The 20,182-nt window shown below is 36.3% G+C and overlaps 1 protein-coding gene and 1 non-coding gene across 2 annotated transcripts in view; both read left to right on the top strand.

Moving 5' to 3' along the window:
- Window positions 1–20,182, top strand: part of LOC122755023 (dystonin-like) — a 646,765-nt gene that overhangs the window by 535,475 nt on the left and 91,108 nt on the right. Inside the window, 9 exon segments of the mRNA XM_044003425.1 lie at window positions 1,180–1,240; window positions 2,147–3,563; window positions 7,878–8,039; window positions 9,778–9,948; window positions 13,462–13,628; window positions 16,627–16,786; window positions 17,970–18,296; window positions 18,708–18,792; window positions 19,537–19,778. Coding sequence (XP_043859360.1) covers window positions 1,180–1,240; window positions 2,147–3,563; window positions 7,878–8,039; window positions 9,778–9,948; window positions 13,462–13,628; window positions 16,627–16,786; window positions 17,970–18,296; window positions 18,708–18,792; window positions 19,537–19,778 — 2,792 coding nt within the window.
- Window positions 6,144–6,251, top strand: LOC122727050. Its single transcript, XR_006353019.1, has one exon. It is a non-coding gene; the product is annotated as a U6 spliceosomal RNA (small nuclear RNA).

The following is a 20,182-nucleotide window of genomic DNA, read 5'->3' as shown; positions in this document are numbered from 1 at the left end:
TTCTGTGGTGATGTAATTTCTCAAATTAAAAAAATATAATTATATAAAATCCAGTTTACTTTATGGATATATGGAACTTCTCTTAAATAGAAATGTAAATCTCTGTCTTGTGGTTAAAGTTTTGCTTCCTATTTGTTTCCCAATTATGTAAAAAAGTGGGGTTGTTTTTGCTAATAAAATTCCTGTAATGTGCTCAGTTTTTAATATCTACCATCATTATGCCTCTTGGTCTTTAATCAGCACTTTTCCTGACCTCAAGAGAAGTATAGAATCCTAGAAAGTTAATGACATGTAAGTCTGGTCTGCTGAGGAAGCTGTTTGTGTGGGGTTGATTTACTCTAGAGAAACAGAACGGCCTCCCACCCCCACCCCTGCCCCCCCGCCCCCTTCATATGCTGGCTTTAAAAAACAAGGGTTTAAAAAGTGCATTCAAAACATTTCCAAAATGCTCCCTACCTTTCATTGCAAAGCTCGTTTGAATAGTAAGGACTCTTAATATGATGAGAGTTTGAATTCCTCTGAAGGTTAGGGCTTTTTGCAAATTTGGCTTGTTTTTATAGGACACTTTACTGTGGTCTTTAGATGTTTCAAAATATTATTGAAATTAGGTGGAGTTTCTCAAATCACATTGCCTACCTCAGCTGCATAGCCGATCTTTTTGACTTATTAAAAAACTAATAAAGTGTTTCAGTGGGTCTCCTAAACGCTGCCTGCCTGCCCTAAATCCAAGAATTCTCTGATTGGTATGACAGAATTCTGTGATTGGCATGATGTCACCACCACTGACTTTTTGCTGTTCGGTGGCTTGAGGCTTTAAGTACCTCCCCCTGAAATAGTTCTAACTTACTCAGAAAAGACCAATGGTAAACGTGAAAGAGATGACTAAAAAGTTGTCATGGGAAGCCAGAAAACATAAGTGATTGAGAGAGCTGAGAGGTCAGGCACCTACGAAGGAGAGCTGGAAAGAATAATACTCGGCACGAATGGGATAGTAGCAGATGTTGCCTAAAGAATAAAAAAGGGGCGTTTCTTTAAGCTTACTGTTGGGAGGCTGCCTGCCGGTTCATACAGCTTGCTGTAAGAAGCCAGAAGAGAGTTGAAAGGCTTATCTATCACGCTGGATGCTACTTGCGGCTGGTGTTCCCTGCTTGGGTGCCTTTTCTGCCTTCTTTGCTACAGCTGCCGTTCAAAATGCCGGTGAAACCAGGAGCAGTTTGTTAGCTACAGAATGTGGAGAAGTGTAGCATCTAAACTGGATGGGAATTATGCTGTGCCTTAGAAGAAAAAACAAAACCACTTGTTTTCCAACTCTGCAATTGCCTTAGGTGGAAAAAGCCTTAAGGAGAATACTTCGAGTAAGGATCTTTTCCAAGAGTCCCCTTTTAAAGGAATGGTTATCATCTTGTTACATAGCAGCCTTTTTTACTTTAAAGTGCTGCTTGATGTACTGGCCTGGCTGCCCAGAAAGCTGCATTTTTCTTTGGAAGTTCTGAATACGCCACAAAGAAGCTGACTATTGGGAAAGAAGAAGAACTGCCCTTTGAATCAAGGTTATTTATAGCTACTGCCAAAAAAGAAGTAAAAGACATTTTATTTTCTTAACAACATTAGATTTAACTTATTTTTCCTGAAGATTTGTTCTGTGCCTTGATCTGAATTGTACACAGCTACTGTGTTTTTCTTTTAAGTGTCCGAGCCATGTCTTATTTATAAGGAGATGGGAGTTTTCAAGCCATTTAAATGGATTACAGTTAATCAGGACCTCTACAGGAGCTAATCCACAGCCTGCTATGATGCTTATTCATTTGGAGGGTTAAGCCGGATCTCTCTGATGCAAATTTTGACCTAAAACAGAAATGGACTGGCTGTTGAATGTTCTGAGTATTTGAGCCACTGTTTGTTTATGTCAGTGAGCGAGTGTGTATTGTGTATGTGTGTATGTGTGTGTGACTGTGTGTAGGTGTGACTGTGATTTGGGGGTGGGAATTTCTGTTTCTGATGCACTTTATACCTTAAAATAACTGTAAAGAAAAAATAAGCAGGTAATATGATAGTTGCATTTACACTGATGCACTGCTGATGACCTCAAACACCTCATAAATTATGACATGTATAATGTGCATACATGGGTGTCCTTTTGGTAAAGACAGTTTTGTAGTTCAATTGAGAAGTGCAATTTTCAAGACACTTATGCTTTACCTTACTTCTCACTTTCTGGATTAAAAGCCACATTCTGTGTTTTAAGTATTTCCAAAATGGGGAAGCCACTCAGCAGACCAGACTGTTTACGTCAGAATCCACCATGTGTTGGGAAGGGTGAAGAGGAGGAGGATCTAAACATTGAGGACTGTTATGTCCCACAGAGGTCAATCTATGATACTGTCAGGCTGAATGAACAGATCGACTCTGGGTCTAAAGGTAGCCTGTCTTCCAGGCATTTTACAGACCGGACCTTACCCTACAGTCACAGAACACTGGATGTTGGGTTCTTGTGCTCTAATGGTGCCCCAACTTCTTCCAGTGCATTTGAGCTTAGAGGTCGGGAAGCTAACAAGTTAGATGAAAAAATGATCTTCGATGCGCTCAAATTAAACAGTGATATTATCCGGACCACAGCCTTACCCAAAGCAAAATCTCACACAGAAAAGAAAGAGAATAGGCGCTCTTGGAGAATGTTTGTTCCACCCAACTTTACAGATTATGCAAACAAGAGTGAAAACTCATTTGTCGATTCTGCTGACTTGTCAGGTATCTCTAAAGCAAGCAAGTGCAGATGGGGCACTAATTCTCTAACATCTGATGAAGATGACTCTGGTTTATGCAGCCCTCCAGCTGAGAGGGAAGAGAAACAGGACATTTTGACTGGGACCCAAAATCGAATCAGAAGCTTGTCCTCAGCTGAAGAGATCCATGTAACAGAACAGTACAGACCTTTTATTTCTGTTAATTCCAGCAGTGAACAAAAAATCCCCTTGCTTTCCAGTAGTAGTGACCATATAGACAAAAACCACAAATTGATTTTGCATGCTGTTCCTCAACTAGAAACAACCGAATTAAGTGAGCCACAGAAATGTGAAAAGCACCAGAGAGAGATCCAAGGTGAATATTGCCACGTACAGAATGGTCTGACAGAGAGCACCATGAGGCAAGAGACACTGCTTCTGCCAAGGAATGGAGAGAGCAGCCATGATTCTGACCATAGAGAAGGGGAAAAGAGATGTGAGGTTTGTGAAGCAGAGGGACCGCAAATGATAAAACATGATAGGGAATTTGTGAGTGAGTCTCCTCAGGCTTTAGACACCCAGCTCACAGATGTGGCAGTGAATAATGTGGATTGTGGCAGCCCAACTTTCTTCGAAAATATGATACTCGATGACTTAGACAAGTCTGATGTTACACCTCCAGAAGAATTTGAGGTGCAGTTTTCTGATCAGGACATGGAGTCTGACCACCCAAAATCTTCTCCAGAATCTACTCCTGTAAGATGTAAAGCAGTCTCTTGGAAATTAAGCACAAACTCAGAAACTTTGGAGTCAATATGCAATGGCTTTCCATCAGTTGAGGTAATTAACTGAAATGTTAAACTCAGAAAGGTGGCCCCCAAACCAAAGAGAGTTTGTTGTTTTGTCCCCATCAAAGTGTTACCTGTGTTCTAGCCTTTTGGTGCAGGTTGGGGTGGGGAGGGGGAAGGGAGGTGTTTTAACAATATATTGCAAGATGCTAGAAAACTGATAAGTTGGTCATTTTAACAAATTAATTAGGGGCAATTTTTGATAGTAGTGATTATTCCCAGCTGTTTAGGGCCCTACTATTGATTGTCCAGATGGTGCTGCTTTCCCTTTTCGAGTGCTTCCACTGTGAATTTATGTTCACATGAAGCTTTTACACAAATTATGGCTACAGGCACTACCATTCAAGGGCAGTTCTACTGAATTTATTCAGCTTAAACAGTCTGAGTCATAAATTTCTGTATTGTGCTAGTAGACAAGGTACAGTACACAAATTAAAGAATTGTAGCCTGATACTGCCTTTTTTTCTCATATGCCATGCCTGAGAAAGTGGATTTCTAAGCTTGTATTTTACAAACAGCGTCTCCTTAGTTTTCGAGAGTGGTAAGTGAAGTTCGAAAGGAAAGAGTACAGCTTTGTAATAAGTAGAGGTTGTTTGTGGAGTCTGTAATTTTTGTCCTCCTACTCAGATGGGAGTTTAGCTATTTTGGTATTTTTTACTAAGCTCTTCTGGTAAACTTTGCCTCAGAGATCATTTTAATTTATTTTAAGCTTCTCTTTGTGAAGTTTTTGGGTTAGATTGGAGAAAGAAACCTTGTCATCTTTGGTATCCTGTTACCACAGAACGATAAGGAATCTGGACAATATTAGGAGAGTTCTTGTTAGTACTGTGTGAAATGAGGGTCCTGAAGTAGTGCCAGGTGCTTTTCCTAGTAGGGCAGTTGAAGAGGGAGGAGACTGCTAGCTATCGAGAGGAGACTTTTAAGGGCTCTGTGAACTTTTTCTGCAAAGAGTTGCCTTGTGTGTTTGTGTGTATAAGCTCTTGGCATTGTGTAGACTTTACAGCGTTTTCTCCCTTAATGTTTGGTGCCATTTAGGGAAAACTTCAGGAAGAGGACAAAGATTCCAAAAGTCACCCAGCTCCCCAGCTAAGTGTAACCATAAAGTCTATTTCTTTAGAGCCAGGATCAGAGCTTTTCTCTTCTACAGAGGGCTCCCTAAGGGGAAAAAAATAGAACTTTGCCCTAATCATACAGAGCTTTGGGGTCAAGAGTTTAGTAGTCTTTCCATTCTCCTTTGTTTTTGTGGAGTCTTTACACAACTAGATCAATTACTAGAAGTTGTTATTTAAATAATATTTCTAGCCCAAAAAAGGAAAATAGAATCATAGTTTCAAATTCTACTTTTTCTTCCTTTTTTCAGCTTTCTACCAACTGCTTGATTTTTAAAAAATAACCCTATCTTTCTAAAGATAATTCCTGCTACTACCCCCACATGCCCCTACCCAGTTTTTCTTCGATTTAATGCAAGTGATTATTATATTCAGTTTAATTACATTGAAATATAAGATAGCTTTCTATAAAATCATTTATAGATCTTTGTGAAGATTTCAAGTTGAATTTGGAACCTAGTGGAGTGCAAGTCAGATTTGCGCCCCCCCCCCAGCTTGCACCACACATTTTATCCCCTCTATATTTTTCAAAGTTATTTTCCATACTTGAAGTAATGTTTTGCCTCTCTACTACACTAATATTTGCTCTTATAGTTCCTTTAACATTTCTTTGTATGGTCTGTAGAACTGACCAATCTATCGTCTGACATTTTTATATACTGTTTGTCATTATATAAATGTATTCCTCTCTGAAACATTGGCTTGCCAAATGCTGTTTTAATTTCTAGTTCAAAATTTTCTTTTCCAAGCAAATATTTTCTTTCATCTTCTAAACCAGTGAATAATTTTTGTCCTTTATTTGATTAAAATGTATTTAATATAACAAAAATATAGCTAAATCATCTATCTACTGACATGTCTATATAACTTCTGTCTGCCTCAGCTTCCTCTTCTGTAAAATGGGAAAAATAATAACACCAGGATTGTTATGAGGATAATGATATTTATAAAGCACTATAGAAATGTTGGCTATTATTGTGAATATAAATAAGTCTAATGTAACATGTTTATATTGTGTTACAGCCTGAGGAAGATTTGGAAACATATACAAGGTGCCACAAAAGTTTTAATGCAATTTTAAACTTAAAAAAAAAAACAAGTGTTTTATTATTTTCCAGTTACATGTAAAGATAGCTTTCACCATTTGTTTACATAAGATTTCCAATTCCAAATTTTTCTCCCTCCCTCGCCTCCCTCCCCTCCTCCCCCAGACAGCAGGCAATCCAATATAGGTGTTTTATATATATATATATATATATATATATATATATATATATATATATATATATATATATATATATATATATATATATATATATATATAAAGATAGAGAGAAATATAGTTTTATATATATACACACACACACATACATATACATAACATTAAACGTATTTCTGCATCAGTCATACTATAAGAGAAGGATCAGAGCAATAAGGAAAAACCTCAAAACAGAAAAACAACAGCACCAAAAACAAGCACATATACGAAAATTGGAATGATACAGAGAAGATTAGCATGGCCCCTGCACAGTTTTAAACTTTAATAAGCTTTTGGAACACTTCACATATTTGTCTTCTCTCTCTCCTATGGTACTTTCTATCTCCTCCCAGAATCTCTCTCCCTAGCCTGCCCCCACCCCGCCCCCAAAATATAAAGGGAAATATAAAGTTCTGTGGATCCAGGAGCAGTGGAGACATCGTGGTGGTGAAGAAAAGTGGTGGTAAAACTGGTGGCTACCAGTGTTCCTGGTTGATTGGCTTACCCACTGATATGTAGACCACAATTTCAGAGAGAGAAATGAGTATAGGTTGAAATAAATTGGCCAATCTACTGTAGTTCACTTGTAAGTCAGAACCTTAGGGTGCTCCCCTCCCTTCTCTTTCTACCCATCTCCACCATGCCCCATAATTCACCCTCAACACATTTTATTTTGTTTAGGATCATTCCAAGCCTTTGCCTACCTTTCTTTGTCTCCCTCACCCCAACCCTCAATCGTGGAATTTATTAGCTGCGTGCTTATCTGCAAATCATTAAAACCTCTATTGAGCTTCAATTTACTCATCTGCAAAATGGGGAGAATATCTATCCTTCCTCCCTCCCATAGTTGAATATGAGACTCAAGGGGGTCAATGAATACAAAGTATTTTGTAAATGCTGAATCTTGTGACTGACCTCAGAATCTTATCTGGATCCTCTCCTTCAATTTAGCCTCAATTTCTGTTGAAAGTCATTTTTGGTCATGGTTAGAAAGTTGTATTTAACCAGTCTTAAATTTCCTTTTTGTTTAGTTGTGTTCGACTCTTTGTGACCTTGTTTGGGGGTTTTCTTAGCAAAGATCCTGGAATGGTTTGCCATTTTCCTCTCTGGCTAATTTTTACAGATTTTTACCCTGAGGCAAACAGGGTTAAATGACTTGCCCAGGGTCACACAGCTAGTAAATGTCTGAGGCTGGATTTGAACTCAGGTCTTCCTGATTCCAGGCTCGATGCTCTATCCACTGTATCACCTAACTTCTTAGGTGCACCTCTTGTCAGAACTCTTCATTGTGGCCTGTCCATCTCCAGTAACCCTGTAGCTCATAGTTTCATTACCCCCTCTGCCACAACATGGCAGTGACTGGGGAGGGAAGGGTAGGATTTTATTAGTACTGTTTTTAAAGTAATCATATTGGTGCCTCTTCTTAGCATTCAACCTTTAATCATTTTTTCCCCTCTGGACCAGTTACCATTCTATTTTTCAGTAAGTTAATTCTACTCATAGCATCATAGGTCCTGAAATATTCTCAGAATCACATAGTTGGTGTCATACAGTTCCTCTGAACCTTAACTTTGTCATTCAATACCAACTATCGTTTGCTCTCTGGAAAACTCGCAGTGCAAGGCTAAAGGGGGAGTTAAAGGAAATAATCACTTTTCCCCTTTACATTGAATGATATACCCATTATACACACATTTAAAATTTTCCCAAGTTCTGGTAATATAATAATCTTACATTTAATTCAGCTTTCATGACATTTAATTGGTTTTGTATGAATGGGGTGTTATCTGTACTAGTGGAAGGAATATCCACACAGATGAGATCTTTTGAGTTAATTTTACAATTGTGGTGAGTGGTTTTTAAGCACTTAAAAAGGAGGAAAACTAATTTATGTTCATTGTATTATCTCTTGGTTCACCCAACTGTTAATTACCCACAGGCTTTCCAGAAAGAAGAGATTGAACCGTTACAGGTTAAACAACAAGAGGTCAATTGGTTGGGTCAAGGCCTTGTTCAGAGTGCTGCAAAAAGTACTAGTACTGAGAACTTGGAGCATGATCTTGAAGATGTTAATGCACGGTGGAAGACCCTTAATAAAAAGGTAGTTTTATTATTTCTCCATTTAGATTCTAAATAACAAGACAATTTTCCCTTTTATAGCAATTTTTGAAAAATCTTAATACCTTAGTTTTTGTTTGTTTCTCTTACATTTACAGTGACTATAAGAAAGCAGAGAGGCAGTGTTATTAGTGTGTAGAGTGTCAGGAAAACCTGAGTCCAAATTTAATTATTGACATAAAGTGTTTTGTGACTTTGGACAAGGCATTTAACCTCCAATGGCTACAGACAACTCTCTATGATTATAAATTTGAGAATTTGGGGCTCTACATAGGTAGAACGAGTTCCCTCACTATTGAAACCACAGCTCCTTGATTTATTAACATATGGAATAGTTTCAAGATTGGTTAATCCAAATCTTTAGAAGCTCTCAAACTGTGCAACTTGTTTCTATTCCCAAGAAAATCACCAAATTCAAGCCTTATTTGACAAGTCACAGGTGCTCCCAGTATTATTCTAGAAATTATTCTCTGGAAATCCCTAAGATAATTTAGACTGCTCTCATAAGTATGAGAAAAACAACAATAACAAAGCTTTATGTACAATGACATCTTTATGGAAAAGGGCTAGCTAGTTCACTGGATAATAGGCATGCCAAAACTTTTATTCTAGATGGAATTGTCTTCTAACAGCCATATCATCTATTTTTCATCCTCATCACAACATGTAGCCATCATAAATTTAGTCTAATTCCCTCTGCACCCCATTATTTCTGTCTAAAATGCACTGACTAGTTTTAAGTATAATTAGAATCTACTTAAGATTTTAAATATATGGGGGCAGCTAGGTGGCGGAGTGGATAAAGCACTGGCCCTGAAGTCAGGAGTACCTGAGTTCAAATCCGGCCTCAGACACTTGACACTTACTAGCTGTGTGACCCTTGGCAAGTCACTTAACCCCAATTGCCCCGCAAAAAAAAAAAAAAAGAAAAAAAAGATTTTAAATATATTTAAGTTTAAAATATGTAAATTTAAACATAAAATATATTTCAAATATATTTAGGTTTAAAATCTAAATATATACATTTCATCAATATTTACATTTAAAATATAAACAAATACATTTCAAATATATTTACACTTCAAATACATTTAAACTTAAAACATTTTCAGTGACCATTTCAGATATAAAAGCAAATTAGAGGGCTTTTTCTCTTATATATAAAATGGCTTCAGAAGGAAAAGTGCCAGGGACTAGTGGTATCTGGGTTGCTTGGAGAAACTACTGGATTGCTTTCTGAAGAAAGAACTATTTTATTCAGTGTAAGATAATGCTGCTACATTGTAGTTTCCTTGGGACTTTTTGCTTACTTAGAAATCCATGTTTCCTTTCCTTGTATTATTGTGGGGGAAATAAAAACTAATTTTGTGACAATGTAACAAAATTGAGTTACCTTCAGTGCCTCTAGACTATCTGAATCTTTGCTAACTAAAATTATTTGGAATTCCCAAGTTCTTGATTTAAATGTCTTATTTCTTTGAATCTTAATTTCTGTTAGATATTTGAATATTGCAAATACCATATATTAAATTATAAGATTTAATTTACTAATCTTGAAAAACATTATTTCATGACTTTTCATATTCAAATAAATTTTCTTCCAAATGGAAACAAAAATCAGAGACAAATAAAAAAAACACATGAAAAGTGGTACAAGTTGAAAAATTCTGTTATTCTACAAAATAAAGAAATAAATGATTGAATCTCTTGCCCCTACCTAGGTTGCTGAGCGAGCAGCTCAGCTACAGGAGGCTCTGCTCCACTGTGGCAGGTTCCAAGATGCCCTGGAATCTCTGCTTAGCTGGCTAGTTGATACTGAAGATCTTGTAGCCAATCAAAAACCTCCATCAGCTGAGTTCAAGGTGGTAAAGGCTCAGATACAAGAGCAAAAAGTAAGTAACCATTTAAAATTTCCTTTTTGCTTTTCTGTTCCAACAATGAGAGTAGATTTTGAAATGTTTATGCTATATGTTGATATTTGCATACTGTTTTCTGTCTGAGACCCTGAGTAATTTAATACTTAATATGTGAATCAGATGCCCTGTCTCTAAATAATATATTGCATTTTTTTTAACCTCCCTTGATAGAATGTAAGTCCTTGAGGGCAGGAACAATTTGATTTTTGTCTTTGCATCCCTAGTTCATAGCACAATGCCAGGCATATAATAGGTGATTCATAATCACTTGCTGATAAGTGATTGAATTGAAACATACTGCAAGTATTTAGCCTAGAAAAAAAGGGAAAAAGCAGGGGCAGGGCACAACTCTCAAGTATTTGAAGGGCTGTTATGTGCAAAAGGAATTCGACTTAATTTTGTTTGGTCCCGAAGTGTAATGATTCAGTCAAGGTCCAATTTATTAAGTAACTACTCTGTGTCAGACGCTATGTGAGGTGCAAGGGATATGACATAAATAAAACAGGGTCTGTCCTCAAAGAACTTACATTCTTTATTGGAAATGGCATATACTCAGGTAGGTAAATAGTAAATATATACATTAAGTAGAAAGTAATTTGGGAAATGGGTATAGCAACCAGGCAGGGGGGAGAAGAGGAAGTTTCCCAAATCTGTGATTCTGTAGTTCTCAGAAGGTACCATAAAATGCTCAAAACAAAATAGATTTTAATAAATTCCTCTAATATTAAAGCAGATGTCATGCAGCATTTTGGTGGGTTAAGGGAAGATGAACAATAACTATTTCACAGTTTCACAAGGAATTAGTACTATAAGAATGGCATATGTGAACCTTCATGAGGAAAAAAATGTTGATCTTGATGTACTAAGGGTTTTAAAACTTTTGATTAACTATCTTGCTGTGATTGCTGTCCTAAAATCACATTTTCTAGAAACAGGATAATTGGTCCTTCAGGACTCTTACACAATTCTTTCACCTGGTAATATAGTGTTCCCTATAGCATATATTACTAAATGGTACCAGGGATTTAAATCACTTGATCCAAACCCTTTCTGTAAAAATAAATTTCAATTAAAAAACAGTATGTTTGGAATTCATCTTTAGAGAGATAATCAACTAAATATTCCTAGTAGCAAAGAGTAATGATAGAGATTGACCTAGATATGTTGGGGTTTCGATTTCTGCCTAATTAAACCATTATCACGTATTATTTTATTTACTTGAATTTGCGTTTCCTACCAGAACTAATAAGGATTCACCTTGAAGACCCCTTGCATTATAAAGCAATGTCGGGTTTTAGCCTAAGCATAGAACATGAAAACAGTTTATCTGATTCAGCTATATAACCTCTGTACTTTAACTAAATTCTTTTCCTTTAACCACATCTGTCACTAGTTCCACCAGATAAATTGCCTTTAAGACATTTTCTCTAGAACCTACAAGGATTCCTTTCCTACCTCATTTTGACCTCTTTTTATAATGTGACATTTTAAGGGATTCACTATCTTTTCTTTTTGGGGGGTGGGGAGGCAGGTAGGTAATGCAGTGGATAGAGCACTGGGCATAGAGTCAAGAAGAACGGTTCAGATACAGCCTTAGACACTTAGCTATTTGACCCTGGGCAAGTCACTTAATCTTGGTTTTCCTCAGTTTCCTCATTTATAAAATGGAGATAATGATTGTACCTAACTTCCAAGGTTGCTGTGGGAATCAAATGAGATATTTGTAAAACATTTAACACAGGACCTGGCACATAGTAGGTGCTATGTAAATGTTAGGTTATTATTATTATTTTCTGTCTCCATAATGAAGCAAGAGAAAACTGCTAGCTAGTAACTTCCCAAACCTTGGTTCCTTTAACTACCAAAAAAGTTTACAGAATGTTAGAGTTAGCACAGACCTCAAAGGTCAGCTAGTCTAACCTACCTGTATCTGAACAGGTATCTACTTTGCAATATCCTTGACAAATGGTCATTCCTAAATGGGAATCTACTTCACAGTATCCCTGACAAATGTGTCTCCACTTGAATACCTCTAGTGAAGGGGGAAACCTACTATCAATTGAATACTATGTGAACAAGCAATTATTAAACACTTACTGTATGTCAAGAACTATACTAAATGCTGAAGGATATGAAGAAAGAGCAAAACATAGTTCCAGGCCCCCAAGGAACTTATTATATTCTAATGTGGAGACAACATGGAAATAATGAGATACATATACATAGTGGAAGGTAACATTAGAGGTGGATATACTAGCAGCTAGAAGATAGGGAAAGTCCTTTTGGGAAAGGGGGCTTTGTGATGAGTCTTGGAGAAAGGCAGAGATTCTAGGATGAAGAGATAAGAAGAGAGAAGCATTCCAAGTATGGGGAACAGATAATGAAATGGCATGGAAAACTAGAGATAGAGCATCCTGTGTGAGGAACAGCAAGGACTCCACTCTGTCTGGACCATAGAGTGGGCATATTGGGAGTAAAGTATAAGTAGATTTAAGAGGACTGGTAGGAGCCAGGTTGGAAATTCCAAAAAGAGGAAGAGTTTAGAATTGGCAAAAGGCAGCAAGGAGTCTTCTGAATTGCCCACTGTGACTCAGTGCTTTAGAGGGTATGAGAGAAAGTTCAGCCAGTAGTGGAAAGAGTGCCAGGAAATGCAGTATCATTTGGAAGGAGCCAGATCTCAGTTTGTGCTTGATCTGAAAGAAAAAGAGGTTTAAAATGAAGGAAAAATTGTCAACTATAGAGTGGTAATTAGTTACAGATTAGGTTGAATAGGTATACCACCATGTTTTTTATAAGCTAACTTACTGTTGTTTCCTCAATGCCACTTTGCAAATGATTTGTGTTTTGCCAAAACTTCACCCAGAAATCAAAGAATTTAGAGATGGCAGGGATGTTACCCTCATTTTTATAGATAAGGGAACTGGGTAACAGGTTGTTAAATGACTTGTTCAAGGTCACATAGCTAATAAGTGCATAACTAGGATTTGAACAAAGGACCTATGACTCCAAACATAGCAATTTCTCATGGTACCAGCCTGCATTAATTGGTCCAGAGATCATGTTAAAAAGAACCAAGTATTTTTGTTTTTAGTATTACAAGCATCACACAACAATTTTCAAGTGTTTGGAGCAATGTAGATTCTTACCAGCCAGATTCTGAATTTTCCCACTTCCAAAAAATTTAGTAACCACATATAGAATCCTCTAGACTTTTTTTAAGTCAAAAGTCAATGGAGAATAGTTTGATGAAGTAATTTATCTACACCACTATAAATCAAACATAACTTTTTACTGTTGTATCTACAGTGTATTAAAAATAATAGGTTAGCCTTGAAAGCAACCCTCTTCTATTTCTTTTCACTGTCCTCTGCAAAAGAAAAAGATAAAGAAGCAGAATCACGAGGGATAAAATTTCCTTTTTATCTTTGGAGCATAATGTTGATACAGTTGTTTCCTGATTATTTAGTTATTTAATTGCTTTCCCCTAAGCTTCTCCAGAGATTGTTGGATGACCGAAAGCCTACTATTGAAGGGATCAAGACGGAAGGGGAAAAAATTGCAGCGACAGCAGAACCAGCAGATAAAGTAAAGATTTTGAAACAGCTGAGCCTCTTGGACAGTAGATGGGATGCATTGCTTAATAAGGCTGAAGCAAGGTATTTGGAACTATTTTAGTATATTTGAGGTAATAGTAATATTAATAATTAAAAGTAATACAATTATTTTAGTTTGTTTTTATTTAGCTAATTAAATATTTTTTTATATTTACTTAATTCTTTTTAACAATGATAGTCCTACAAAATGAAGAATTGTGCCCCCCCCCCAATTATGGCACAGTTCTTCATTATTTCAGGTAATATTAAAGTGTCATGAACACCAGAAAAGCTCTAGTTTTATAAGTACTAGAAAGCCATCTCTTTTCCTTGGGGGTGGGGGTGAACTTGGGGAGGGAGTCCAGGAAAGTGAGATATTTTTCATTCCATTTTAGAATCTTGGGGAGATTACAATGAATCTTTCTACAGGAGGCCTTTTTTAAAAGTCTCTTGGAAATGTCAAAAGAGTCCTTTCTCTTCTTCCATAGCTTAGGCAAAGCTATAGGACTTTGATCTCTAGAATGAAAGCCACTTGTCTAACTTGGCCTGTAAGTGGGTGAGCTTAAAATCCCCAAATATTTGCAGGGTGAGGGATATGTATCGAGCTCTATTTTTCCTGAAATGGGATAATACTGAGATCCTACACTGATAAGTAGGTTTGGAAGAGTGAGAAAATCAGACATTTCTTTGGTGAGTTACAAAATCCTTTCCCCACCAAATCCCTTCTATGTAGGGAAGCTAGATATTCTTATTATCTCTCCATTTTTTGTATGGGGAAAGTGAAGTTCAGAGTGGTGAAATAGCTAGACCAAGGTAGTATAACTGGTAAATATCAAACCTAGGACTTTACCCCGGCATTTTTTCCTTCTCTACTCCAGATGTGTCCTACTTTAGTCATATAGACAGCCATAGGCAATCAGAAAATTGGAAATATTCCCATTTAAATGAAGCCATTTGGACTATTTGTAGGGGGAAAAGGGAAAGTCATTGCAAGAGTGAAAAATGGAAGCATCCTTTAAACTTCTTACTTTTCTTTTAGCCCTCTCTGTTCACCATCCCCATCTCAAATTTGCACATACTTGAACTTTATATCTAGGAATATGAGCAGACAGCCATGGCTGATCTTGAATTATGTGATGTTAGGGTAGGTAGGGAACTATGGAAAGATGTGGCCCTTAAGGAAGCTGAAAGTCTCACACATCCCCATAAGCTCTTCTGGGTCATGTCCCCATTACTCTGCATTTCCATTATATGCTTTTACTTGTCTTTGTGACACCTTCCTCATGGTAGTAATATAACATAAAATATATAGGTGCTCTTTATAGGATAATATTCCTTTTTCCTCTAATTCAGTAGATTTGTTATTTCATTATGTGAGTACTCCCATTATGGATCCAGATAACAGCCCATTCAGGCCTGCTCACCCTGTGTGATTCTTGTCTATGTCATCCTATAAAATCTTTCCCAGAAGATGTACCCAATATGCTTGGGGGAACTTCCTCCAGATTGTCTTGATATTATGCAGCTAGCAGTATGTATATATGGGTATTCCTTCCCTTTCTCCCATTATGTGACTTGATTCACATCTTTTCTTTCTGGGTAAATATTCATTTCTCTGATGACAATCTCCAATGTATATTTTTCATCAGGAGATCAGCTAGCATTATTAAGTCTCAACTATTTGTTTCATAAAAGTGAAACTTTGTGATTCATAAATGTCACTTTACTTTTTAATCAGTGTCTCCCCAATTTGGTGAAAGTTATTGCTAAGTCATGTTATAGATTTATTATTGATTTATATCAATATCAACCCAGTATGCATCAAACATTTAGATGTCTATTTACAAATATGTGAAATTATAAAGAAATTAGCTTTTTAGAAATATAAATGCAAACTGTCTGGTAGCTGAGGTAACATTTTCAATTCTGTACATGCAGAAATGAAGGAAAATGGAGAAACAAACCAAAAATGTAGAGATAGGCAGTAGTTTTATTTCTACAGTTTTACGGAGAAATGTATTTCTTTAGTACTGGCAAAACAAATTACTTTCAATTATAGGTTTATTGGATGATATATTTGAAACAAAAAATAGGTTTTTCTAACTTCCTGTTCTCCTATTGTCACTAGTCAATATTTCATAGTTGCCTTTGATCCAGTAAAGGAATAATCTCTCATCATTTATAATTCCCTGAGATTATAGAAAGATTTTCAGGATGAAAAATAGTCCCAGGCAGAAATACTCAAGAGGATGTGAACAGAACCGCTGAGATGTATTTCTGTCCATTCTCTCTAAGCCAGTGAAATCACTTGCCTTTGGTAAAACTTTAGGCTATAGTGGGACACTATTTTTAATTGACATAGATCTATTCTGCAACAGCAGCTATAGCTACAACATAGCCTCAAGCCACATTTATAAGTAGAAACAAAAGAGCACTTTAATGTTAATAAGAATCTAAATGGTAGAAATGATTGTGAGGTTTTTTTTTAATTGGAGAAAAAGCTAAAGATTTTATTTTAAAATTGAGCTCAGTGACTATTTGATTTTTTTTCTATTTTTTTCCTGTCACTTTTGTCAAATATTAGAAATAATTGTCTTTTTTCCAATAGAAGGATCATTAGTCATCTTCTGTAACTCTTTGAGAAATTAAACATAGTATATATATATATATACATATATAATAAATTGTTGTTGAATGAATGAAAGATTTTGTAGCTGATTGAACATTGAAAAATGTTCTAGCCATTTAAAATAAGTCTCATTCATTTAAAGCTTGACTGAAATTCAGTTAATTGTATTTTCCCCTTACTTTGTTGACTAGAAGGATTGATTTAATTTGTTTTTGGAATATTTAATTGCATATTTATTTTAGGCTCATGTGAATTCCTCTATGATACTTGTAACAAGAGTCACATAGGGTGGGCAGGCCTGAATGGGCTCTCTAGAGTCTTTGGCTTATGCTTGGATTGGTTTATACTAAATTTTCACAATGAAAAATTTACATTGAGCCTGCCATACATTTCCTCAAAGCATTACTTTAACCTTGCTTGGCATTTTTGTAGGAATCGTCAGTTGGAAGGGATCTCCGTGGTAGCACAACAGTTTCACGAAACATTAGAACCATTGACGGAGTGGCTCACAACCACGGAAAAAAAGCTTACAAATTGGGAACCCATAGGAACCCAAGCTTCTAAGCTCGAGGAACAGATTGCCCAGCACAAAGTAAGAAAGAAACTACATTTTCAGTATTCTTCCTGGCTTTATGATGCTGAGGAGGAACCCCATAAATCTGATTGATGTGCCATTGATCTAACCCATTATTTACTAAGTCCTGTTCTCTCTACCTTGGTGTCCTCTAGAATCCTACAATCTTTCTTTTTCTCTCTGTTCATATAACCAAAACCTTATTCAGATTTTCATCATGTCTATCATGGACTGCTGCAATAGTTAAGTACTGGGGTCTGTCTATCTTTCCACAGTCTGATTCAGCCTCCAAACAACCGCTAAAAGAATCTTCCTAAAGTGAGGTCTTACCTTGTTTGTTACTCCTCTATTCCCTGTCGCCTCTAGGATAAACTACAAACTCCTTTGCCTGGTGTTTAAATCAGCCTATTACAATTTGACTCCAATCTTACTTTTTTTTGAACTTAATTCACTTTATTGCCTTTATACACACTTATGTTTAGACCCACTTGGTTTACCTGCTGTTCACTGAACATCGACATCTGTGTCCATGCCTTTACACAGTCTCTCCCTTTTCCTGCAAAGTGCTGCCCTCCTTTGGGAATCCTTCCCTAAATTCCCCTGGTTTTAAGTGTTCTCTCCTTCCTCAGTTGACCTCATAATTGCTTTTCTTTGTATATGTTTTGTATACTTAAGTAGAATGTAAATTCTGCACTTATAGAACTTCTTTGTGTCTGGATTGCCTAGCCTACTCAAGTAAGAAAACATTTATGAAGTGATTACTCTGTGCCTGGCACTGTGCTAAGCACTGGGAATATAAATAGAAGCAAAAAGAAGACAGCCCCTGCAATACAGTGTTTGCATTCAGATGTGGGAGATAAATAAAAGATCGTCAGTCCAGGACTGTCCTCAAAATGGCATTTTCTGTAAGGAACTCACCAATGAGAGAAGGGGGCCACCAGGATTGTAGGGAACTTCCAGATGGAGAAGACAGCTTGAGGAATTGTGGATAGATCTGTAGATTCATAAGGCACAGCAAGAGGAATTAAATCTCTTACACAGCTGTAGATATTAAGTGTTTGTTGGATGTTATTATATGTTTTATGTAAAACTTTAAATTATTTTAACCTTTTATTATTTGGTCATATTTCTGTTTTCATTTTTATTTGTCTAGTTTTTTTGTGTTATCTCTTTTTCTTTTCTTTTTTTACACTTCACATAGGCCTTAGAAGATGACATCATCAATCACAATAAAACTTTACATCAGGCTCTTAGCATTGGCCAGTCTTTAAAGATTTTGAGCTCCAGGGAGGATAAAGATATGTTGCAGGAAAAACTAGACTCCTTTCAAGTTTGGTACATTGAGATTCAAGGAAAAAGTCACAGCAGGTCTGAACTACTCCATCAGGCCTTTTGTAATGCTCAGATTTTTGGCGAAGACGAAGTGGAATTGATAACCTGGCTGAATGAAGTTCATGACAAACTCAGCAAATTGTCAGTTCAAGATTACAACGTTGATGGGCTATCAAAGCAACAATCTGAACTTCTGGTATTTTGGTTTCTTTTTTTTCTTTTTCTTTTCATTTAATTTCCTCTGTTTCCATGATTTCTGTTATTTTATATTTCTTTCCAATTCTTATGAGCATATTTATATATCGATACATACTTACCCTTATGTATAAATAGTCTATGTACACAGTGCATATGGCTGTTAGTCACTCCAGTGAATAAAAGTTGTATAAAAAGGGAGTATAACAAATTATGGGGTAGAGTGTTGCTTATGGCAGATTAAACCATACCCAAGAAATGGTAGTCACGAAAGAAAAAGAAAACAAGTCACTATCATTAATGGTACATTATATATTTGTGAATTATTGTCCTAGTTCGCTGAGAGAAACTAAAGTTTGCTTTGGATTTAAATTTTTGCCCAAATTAAAATTAGGTCCTTACCTGTCTTTAGGCTCTACAAGAGGACATTCTACTCAGAAAACAAAATGTTGATCAGGCATTGCAGAATGGTTTAGAGCTTCTGAAACAGGCAACAGGTAAGAACATTAAAGAAGCAAACAAAAGTGCAGCTACCTTTTTCCCAGGGGTCAGTAAAGGACTTGAGAAAAGAAAATAAGGTTAGCTTTGTGATACTGGGCCTAATTCAAACTCCTCCCCTTACTCCCTTTTGTGGTGAATTCTTTGAAGACCAGTCAAGAGTTTTTGGAATATGGTCTCATTTTACTTCCCATGATTCCACTTAAGTTCTCAGGACAAGCTGTGTGTATTACTCAGGAGATAGCATTTTTTGTCACAATATCCATAGAAGCCCAGTACTGATTTGGATTTCTTTTCCTGTTGTGAAGGTAGTTGCTCCAGACAAGAGCATAGGTCAGAGACATTTTTTTTTTTAGTTTAATTGTAATACAGTTGCAATATAAATACTATGGTGAAGTCAGTTGGTCGATAAAAATTAGAGTAGTGTTTTTATTGGTGTATACCTGAAACCTCTAAAGAAAATTACTCAGATCTAGCTCAGTGAGTTGACAGTATTATAATAAAATGTAAACTTCTGTTAAAACTATTTACTGGTTAATAGGAAAGCGAGGCTCTTTGTGGTTCAAAAATTTTTTTCCACCTATCAATCCTTAAATGCTTTGGCATTTGGATTTTTTGTGAGCCCTTCAGACTCACAGAAAGGAAAAAACCCAGCCCTATACCTTCCATTAACATAAGAAGATCTCAGAAGAACCCGTTTTTCATTTTATTTCCCAAGAAATAACATACCTTTGAATTTTTAGGTGATGAAGTCTTGATAATTCAAGATAAATTGGAAGGCATTAAAGCAAGGTACAAAGACATAACTAAATTGAGTTCTGATGTATCTAAGACCCTGGAGCAGGCCTTGCAGCTTTCAGGAAAGCTACAGTCCACCCATGAGGTGCTTTCTACATGGCTTGACAAAGTAGAAATGGAATTACTTTCATATGAAACTCAGGACCTGAAGGGAGAAGAATTAAGCCAAGCACAAGAAAGACAAAAAGTATGTTTAATTCATGTATTATTTTCTGTCTGTTATCTTTTACATATTTGCTTAGTAATGCAATAATAGTTATCTGCTTTAGTTAATGATGTGCCTCCTGGAAAGAAAAATGCACAAATTGGCAGCAGACCAATTGTCTAAACTTTCAGAGGCCCAGAATTAGGATTGTTCTTTCTAAAGTCATGTGGTACACTTAAAAATTTGGAGATGTGGTATTTCATTAAGACAGTCATTTTCTTTCATGAAAATGCCCCGTATTTTAAAAAAAAAGACTATTAATCTGATGCTAATAAAATGCCTTTGGGGATTCTCAAGGATATCTCCATTGAAATAGGCTTCTGTTATACCAAACAGGCTTCTTGTCAAAGAAGCAGGCTATGAGGTTTTTTTTCTTCATTCTTAAT

This window comes from Dromiciops gliroides, chromosome 4 (assembly GCF_019393635.1).
Source record: "Dromiciops gliroides isolate mDroGli1 chromosome 4, mDroGli1.pri, whole genome shotgun sequence".
In the NCBI taxonomy this organism is placed as follows: domain Eukaryota; kingdom Metazoa; phylum Chordata; class Mammalia; order Microbiotheria; family Microbiotheriidae; genus Dromiciops; species Dromiciops gliroides.
Note: the sequence above shows the minus strand (reverse complement) of the source record. Positions and strands in the feature narration are given on the sequence as shown.